This window comes from Theropithecus gelada, chromosome 14 (assembly GCF_003255815.1).
Source record: "Theropithecus gelada isolate Dixy chromosome 14, Tgel_1.0, whole genome shotgun sequence".
Lineage (NCBI taxonomy): Eukaryota > Metazoa > Chordata > Mammalia > Primates > Cercopithecidae > Theropithecus > Theropithecus gelada.
This window is the reverse complement of record NC_037682.1, coordinates 47,280,337-47,288,811: the sequence shown is the minus strand read 5'-3', so window position 1 is coordinate 47,288,811 and position 8,475 is coordinate 47,280,337. Positions and strand designations below refer to the sequence as shown.

At 41.9% G+C, this 8,475-nt stretch overlaps 1 protein-coding gene across 1 annotated transcript; it reads left to right on the top strand.

Annotated features, from left to right (window-relative positions):
• The first annotated feature begins 5,759 nt into the window (after positions 1 to 5,759).
• Positions 5,760 to 7,191, top strand: LOC112606751 (mas-related G-protein coupled receptor member X4-like). The gene has a single exon (XM_025357598.1). The coding sequence runs from the start codon at positions 6,176 to 6,178 to the stop codon at positions 7,142 to 7,144; it is 969 nt and encodes a 322-aa protein (XP_025213383.1). The 5' UTR covers positions 5,760 to 6,175; the 3' UTR covers positions 7,145 to 7,191.
• Positions 7,192 to 8,475: the final 1,284 nt, after the last annotated feature.

Here is an 8,475-nt window from a genome sequence, read left to right as displayed (position 1 = left end):
AAAAATTCTAGAAGATAACATCAGAAAAATGCTTCTAGACGTTCGCTTAGGCAAAGACTTCATGGCCAAGAACCCAAAAGTAAATGCAACAAAAGCAAAACTGAATAGATGGGACTTAATTAAACTAAAAAGCTTTAACACAGCAAAAGCAATTGTCAGCAGAGCAAACAGACAACTCACCGAGTGAGAGAAAATCTTCACAAACTAAGCATCTGACAAAGTACTAATATCCACAATCTACAAGGAACTCAAACAAATCAGCAAGAAGAAAGCAAACAGTCCCATCAAAAAGTGGGCTGAAAGCACGAATAGACAATTCTGAAAAAAAGAGATGCAAATGGCCAACAAACATAGGAAAAAATGCTTAACGTCATTAATGATCAGGGAAATGCAAATCAAAAACCATATTGTGATACCACCTTACTCCTGCAAGAATGGCCATAATTTAAAAATCTAAAAATAATAGATGTTGGTGGGGATGTGGTGAAAAAGGAACACTTTTGGACTGCTGGTAGGGATGTAAAATAGCACAAGCACTATGGAAAACAGTGTGGAAATTTCTTAAAGAAGTAAAAGTGGATCTACCATTTCATCCAGCAATTCCGTTAAATATATATAAATATATATATAATGTATAAACGATATAATATATATATTTATATACCATGGAATAGTACTAAACCATAAAAAGGAATAAAATAATGGCATTCACAGCAAACTAGATGGAATTGGACACATTATTCTAACTGAGGTAACTCAGAAATGGAAAGCAAAACATCATATGTTCTCACTTACAAGCAGGAGCTAAGCTGTGAACATGTAAAGGCATAGAATAATATAATGCACTATGGGGACTTGGGGGGAAGGATGAAAGAGGGACGAGGGATAAAAGACTACACGTTGGGTATAGTGGACACTGCTCAGGTGATAGGTGCACCAAAATCTCAGAAATTACCACTAAAGAACTTATCCATGTAAGCAAACACCACCTGTTCCCTCAAAAACCCATTGAAATAAAAATAATAATAATAAATGATTTAACTTCACAGAACTTACAAATTGTTCAATGTTCAGAGTTGATAATAATAAAAGAAATTAGAATACAATGTGCAGCAAGTGGTAGCCTCTGGACAATGGCATTCTAGACATTCACTTTGCATACACTTCTCTAGCATTTGGAAAGAAAGTATACACATGAATATATCAATACTATGATAAAGAAAACACCAAAACATGGTGTCAGGCCATTGTCAGCCTTGACGATCCCAAGATCTACTTTTCTTTAGTTATAAAGCTTCATAATGAAAGTTCACATTGCTTAATGTGATACCTAGGCCCATAATTGATTTTCAAAATCAGGACAGCAATTACTTACAGGAAGTTGAACAAGACGGGATGTGATGGGAGGGGCTGATATGTATTGGATATGGGACAGAGGCCAAGAATCATCTCAGTTAGGATTTGTGCCTCAAATACCTCTGGCCTCTGATTTGTCGACAGTCCTCATAAAGGAAATAACGAGTTTGTCCAGCATCTTCATAAGCCTGGATTGCTAACCAGCTTTCATTTCAGTTCCTGTAGGCATCTCCTGAATTAAGCAACATAGAAAAGTCCTCCGAAGCCACTGAATCCCAGAAAGGCTCTCCACCTTTAGCACAAGAGGAGTCTTCACTACCAAAGAAGGAACATAAGGGTAAGTACCAAGAACTGTCTTCTTCCATAGTCAGTTATGGTTTTTGCTATAAGATCATGTCCCTGTGCTTCCACCTTGGTGCTACATCAGGGAGTCATGAGCTTGTTTCAGGAAAAGACAAGAGACATGAAGCTTCCTTTTGGAAACTGAGTGCTGCCAGCCCAAACTGTGTGAGTTCCAAATGGGGTCCCCCTTCTGATTTATCCCCATATCACCTCCTTCATTCCAAACACTCAATCTGCTCTCCTGGAGAGAATGCTGCCTCTTACATTCATTTAAGGAGCAAGGGGACATGAAGACATTTCTTCCCAGAGTTGAACTGCTGTAGAGCCGATTTTATTGTTTCACTTCCTTTTTAAATTTATTCTTCTTTACCTATCTGGAAAGGACCAAGGGAGTTATAGATAGTCCAAACTGGAATAATTAAGGAGTGTTTCATGAGGACAGTATTTACAAAGATGCACAGGGTTAAGGGAAAGAGACGAGGCATGGGTCAGCACCTTAAGCAGCAATACATAGGGGAGCACTACTTCCTGCCGTAGGCTGAAAGGGACGGGGAAGGAGCAATTACCATTGTCGCCATAGCCATAGCTGTAGCCATAAGGGTGGAAGAACATGAGCAGACAGGTGGAGAAGCCCTGCATGGCCAACACACAACCACACAGGCTGATACGGTTTGGATCTGTGTCCCCACCCAAATCTCATGCTGGTTATAATTCCCAATGTTGGAGGGAGGGCCTGGTGGGAGATGATTATTAGATCACGGGGATGGTTTTGCATGAATGTTTTAACACCATCCCCCTTTGGTATTGTTGTTTTGACACTGATGAGTTCTCATGAAATCTAATTGTCTAAAAGCGTGTGGCACCTCCTCCCTCTCTCTTTTGCTCCTGCTCTCACCATGTGAGATGCCTTGCTCCCCCTTTGCCTTTCACCAGGATTGGAAGCTTCCTGAAGCCTCCCCTAAAGCGGAAGCTGCTATGCTTCCTGTACAGCCTGTAGAGCTATGAGCCAATTAAACCTGTTTTCTTCATAAATTTCTCAGTCTCAGGTATTTCTTTTTAGCAATTCAAGAAAGAACTAATACACAGACAGAGAGCCAGGAGGTGGAAATCCCAAGTCACTCTCCTGCTGTCTTCCAGTCTCCTGTCGGTATGTCCCAGTGTCTCAATTTCATCAGAAACCAGAAATAAAAAGAATCCCACTGATGTGGTACCTAGAAACCACTCTCTTGGGATGTCAAACAGGATAAAGAATGGAAAGCAAATCCTCATGGCAAATGAGACTATCCCTCTCACCTCCTTATATCCTCCTACTTCCTGAGGCTTTCTCTGCCTGAAGGTGATTGATTCCTGTCTCATTTCAGCTCCATCAGACTACTTTAACATTTGGCATGTCTTTCTCTGCTGTCACTTTTATGCAGAAATGTTTGCATTTTTCAAAAATGCATAGAAAATAAAATGTAATTTTAAAAAGAGAACATATTTATTTGTTTAGAATATAAGTTTGGCTGCTCTAAACAAGACATGAAGTAGAAATATCTTAAACAAGAAAGTATAATTGTGCCTCTGGGTCACTAGGTTCTGAATCTGCAGACTCAACAAACCACAGGTGGAAACTATTCCAAAAATAAGGATATGGTTGAGTTGTGTATATACTAAACAGGTACAAACTTGTTTTTCCTTGTCGTTATTTCTGGAAAAACTACAATATGACAAGAATTTACATAGCATTTGCATTTTGTCATTGTTCTAAATAACTAAAAACGATTTAACGTATCTGGGAGAAAGTGCATAGGCTATATACAAATACCACATATAAAGAAATTGAGCATCTGCAGATTTTGGTGTGTGCTGAAGTTCTGGAAAAAGTCCCCTGTGAATACCCAGAAATGACTGTCTTTGAAATTTGAACTGGAAGCTCCAAGGCATCACACATCAGAATTCCAAAAATTGCTGCTCCCCAGTCCCTAGAGAGTTGCCCTCATCCTTGTGATCCTGCATGGCTTCCAGCTACATCAGCATTCCAGCCTTATGAAAAAGGATGAGGGGAAGGAGAGGCTTTGCTCCTTCTATTGATCCCGTGAGTGAGGAATTGCTTACATCACTTTGTGATTCTTCCACTTAACAGCACCTGGCCATACGATGTGATTCAGCATCAAGGAAAACTGGGATGTGGGTCCTTGTGCTGCTTTTACACTCTCAGAATTGTTATGTGACCAAAGAGGAAAATAAATGTTGGGGCAACCTAGCAGTCTCTTCACTCCTGATTGTCTCTGACTCTGTGCTCACACCAAGATTTTTCAGGAACTCCTCAGAAATAATGAATGATGGGGCAGAGAACAGAATTGGAACCTCCTGCAGGGCTCCAGGGACCAGGGACTGGTATTGGACCTGCTGTTCCTGTTGTGAACTCAGGAAAACCCTTTAATTCTCTAGGCCTTGGCTTCATCTTATGTTATATGAGGATAATACCATAGATGGTCTTTAAGGAACACATGCTAAATGCTGGTGATACTACAGGGAAAATGACAGGTATGACTTAGTCCTCATGGAGCTTCGGATTTCATGAGGAGGACAAACATATCATACCATAAATACAGATGGAGAAACTCTTTAGTGCCCTGAGTGTGGATAACAGAGGTTTTCCTTTTCCTCCCATTTCCTTTCTCGGCCAATCAGGGCTGTGCCAGCTTGTCCCTCTAAGAGAACTCATGATGGATGCATTCCCTCCTGATGTTTCTCTGTAATCCCAGCAAAGGGTGCATCTTCTGTCCACCAGGAGGCCTCCTGCCCCTGTGCATCCTTAGGATTCCGGAGCAAACGTGGCCTCTGATAGGCAAAAAGGAACTCCTGAATTTATTCCTAAATGGCGTTCACTCACCTTTATTTTGTTCCCTCTTTGAATTGCCTCTCATTCCCTATCTGGAGTTTGCTTAGGTCAGTTTTTTTTTCAATCCACAATTTTGACTGCCAACTTGGATTTAACTTGAGAATCACTCCTCTGCTTTACTCCCTTTAACATGTATAATCAACACAGGTTGGTGCTGGGTATAAATGCCTGCTCCAAGACTGGATCGTGAGTCAGCCCTGCTGGACTCAAATTCATACTATATAATATATAACCCCTGGGACAAATAATTCCCTTTCTTTATGCTCCAATTGCATTATCTGCCATATGGGAATAATACCAATTCTTACCTCCTAGGCTCTTCAGGTGATTAAAAGAGGCAATACCTTATAAACTCTCAATCAGCTACTGTTATTCTCCCAGATTAGACCTAATCCTCGTTCTCCAGTTGAAATCTGCATGAATATCTCTCTTTACACTCCAAGCCCTACACATCGCCTATTTCCCCTCATGGACGCCTCTCATACAAATGTTTGCATCAACAAAGAAATGCTACCAGAGATCTCCTGAAAGAGAGAATGAAATAGGTTTACATTGTGTACACTCAGCAGAACATTCAGTAGTCCCCCATAGATATTTCCACACTTCAATTACCTCCGTCAGTTATACTCAGACCTCATCTGCACTTACTCTTTCCTCTGTTCTATTGCTGAGTAATTCAGATGAGACCCACACCCTACCCAAACACTGTGTACAAAAATGCTTCTAGGTGTTCAGCAAAGCCACACTGAGTCTTCATTTCAAAGGCACATCAGTTGTCAATTTCAGGTTTTGGGCATTCATCAATAATTCTTCTCAACACAGATAGAGCTGTCCACAAATAGAATTCTGATTAATGAAATTTTCTTCATCCAGTTATACATTTGTATTCTAATACCTTACATTGTGCTTTCATCTTTATTTTCCATTTCATCCAAATCTACCAGTACCATTAGGCTCCTCATGCATGCATTCCTTCATTGAAAGAATGTTTATGAAGAGCACAGTGTGCTGGTCATGGAAATAGGCACTGTGAGTATAAAATGTAAAATGTGGTCCTGTCTGCAATGACTAATACACTGAGTTATTTCTCACCCACCAGGCCCAGCCATTTTCACACTTATCCTAGTGAAGGTCACATTTTCCTCTCATTCATAAAGCATGGTCTTCTTTCCTGTCCATGGATGACCAGTCCTAGTCACGAGTGTGTCACAGCCACCTCTTTGTGTATCTGACTTTCTCCATCTGAGATAAAATATCAGGCCCATGATACAGTAATGATCAGGTCCACATCCCCGGCTGGATGAGTTGGGGGTGTTTTGATCCTAATGTTATTCCCATGTCAGCACAGAACTTGTGTGGCAGTAGAGAGAGGTCAGGCTTCAGAGTCAAGAAGAACTGGATTTCAAACTGGATTTGAGGACCCCCACCTTTTGATAGGTGACTTATTCTCTGTGAGCCTCTGTTTCTCTCCTCTTTAAAATGAGAACAGTAAATCCCACATGGCAGGGTGGTGGGGAGAATCAGAGATCACACAGCTGGTGATCACATCTGCTTTGTGTTCCCAGGGGCACCAGACTGGGGTTTCTGAGCATGGATCCAACCATCCCAGCCCTGGGTACATCACAGACACCAATCAATGGACGTGAGGAGACTCCTTGCTACAAGCTGATCCTGAGCCTCACGGTGCTGACGTGCATCATTTCCCTCGTGGGGCTGACAGGAAACGCGGTTGTGCTCTGGCTCCTGGGCTTCCGCATGCGCAGGAACGCTGTCTCCACCTACATCCTCAACCTGGCTGCGGCCGACTTCCTCTTCCTCTGCGGCCACGTTTTACGTTTTCTGTTAAGCCTCATCAATATCCCCCATACCACCCGCAGAATCCTCATTTGTGTGATGACCGTCCCCTACCTTACAGGCCTGAGCTTTCTGAGCGCCATCAGCACGGAGCGCTGCCTGTCCGTCTTGTGGCCCATCTGGTACCGCTGCCGCCGCCCCACACACCTGTCAGCGGTCATGTGCCTCCTGCTCTGGGCCCTGTCCCTGCTGCGGAGCATCCTGGAGTGGAGGTTCTGTGACTTCCCGTTTAGTGGTGCTGATTCTTGTTGGTGTGAAACATCAAATTTCATCATAATCACGTGGCTGACTTTTTTGTTTGTGGTTCTCTGTGTTTCCAGCCTGGTCCTGCTGGTCAGGATCCTCTGTGGATCCCAGAAGATGCCGCTGACCAGGCTGTACGTGACCATCCTGCTCACAGTGCTGGTCTTCCTCCTTTGCGGCCTGCCCTTCGGCATTCTGGGGTCCCTAAATTACATGATCCACAGGGATCTGGAAGTCTTATATTGTCACGTTTATCGGGTTTGCATGTTCCTGTCCTCTCTAAACAGCAGTGCCAACCCCATCATTTACTTCTTCGTGGGCTCCTTTAGGCAGCGTCAAAATAGGCAGAACCTGAAGCTGGTTCTCCAGAGGGCTCTGCAGGACACGCCTGAGGTGGATGAAGGTGGAGGGCGGCTTCCTGAGGAAACCTTGGAGCTGTCGGGAAGCCAATGCAGGCAGTGAAAGAGCTCCTGCCCTGTCTGTCAGACGGGACTTTGAGAGCAACACTGCCCTGCCAACCTTGACAATTACATGCGTTTTTCTTAGCGTTGTGCCTCAGAAATGTCTCAGTGGTAACTCAAGGTCTTCAAATAGATGTTTATCTAACCTGACAGTTCCAGTGTTCACCCACAGAAAGCATTAGTCTGACAGTAGAATGTTTAGATTCTCCTTGATATTACCAACACATTTTCCCTGTTATCTTACACTGAATCCTTCCTACTGAACACTTTTTCTGCACTTTTCATTGTAATAAAAGGAGTTCCTGTTCAAAACCCTAAAACACTGTTTATACTTGTTTTCTACCTGATAGTACCAAAAAGGAAGATTCCTTATTAATCTCTCAGATTATGTTTCCCTGAAAATCATGTTCCTTTCTATGACTGGAGGCATTACTGCAGTTAGAAACTCGATTCTGAATAAGTGAGTTCTGCTACTTGTAAATTCCATTGAAATCTCAGATGTAAAGCAAAATAATGTCCTTAGAGAGAGATTCTCCCTTCATAAAAACAGTCTTAGAAATTGGTTTTATGAATAGCTCTCTCCCGTCATTTGTCCACACATGGTCACACCTTGGCTTTGGTTTCTAGTAAACACAACCATGGCCCTTTCCCCTTGAGAACTGGGAAGTGCTTCTTTAGCTCTTCCTGGACTAAAGGACCAGTGAGGAGCCTATAAATATACCCCACTAGTTCCACTTTGGCCATTGGAAACCTCAATATTGGTTTCAAACTGGAATTATCTTGAAAACCATTTATTATTCATTTACAGAGTCTTTAAGTGTAGAATTCTTCATTCTTCCAGGTTTTGTACAAATTGTTCTGGGTGTAACTTTCAGTTAGTTTTATGGCTGTTAACATAAGAAGCAAAACTGAAAACATCTGACTCTTCCATGCTAATGTCAATTATAGTATCTGGATAATAACTTACAGTTGGTACAAAATTCTGATACATGGTACAAAATTCTAAGTTGTGACTTAGATGAACACGGAAACATTGTGCTAAGGAAAATATGCCAGATACCAAAGAATAATATTGTAAGATCAAATTCTACAAGGTATCCAAACTAGGAAATTCGTGAACACAGAAAATAAATTAGGAGGATCCTGGTGCTGGATGACGGAGAGACTGTGTAGCCATTATTTAATGAGCACAGACTTTCTGTGCAGAATGATGAAGTTCTTAAAAGGGACAGTGGTAACGGTTACTACTTATTGTGAATGTACTTAATGATATTGAATTGTACAATTAAAATGGTTAAAGTTGTAAAATGTATGTTATGAATATTTTACCAC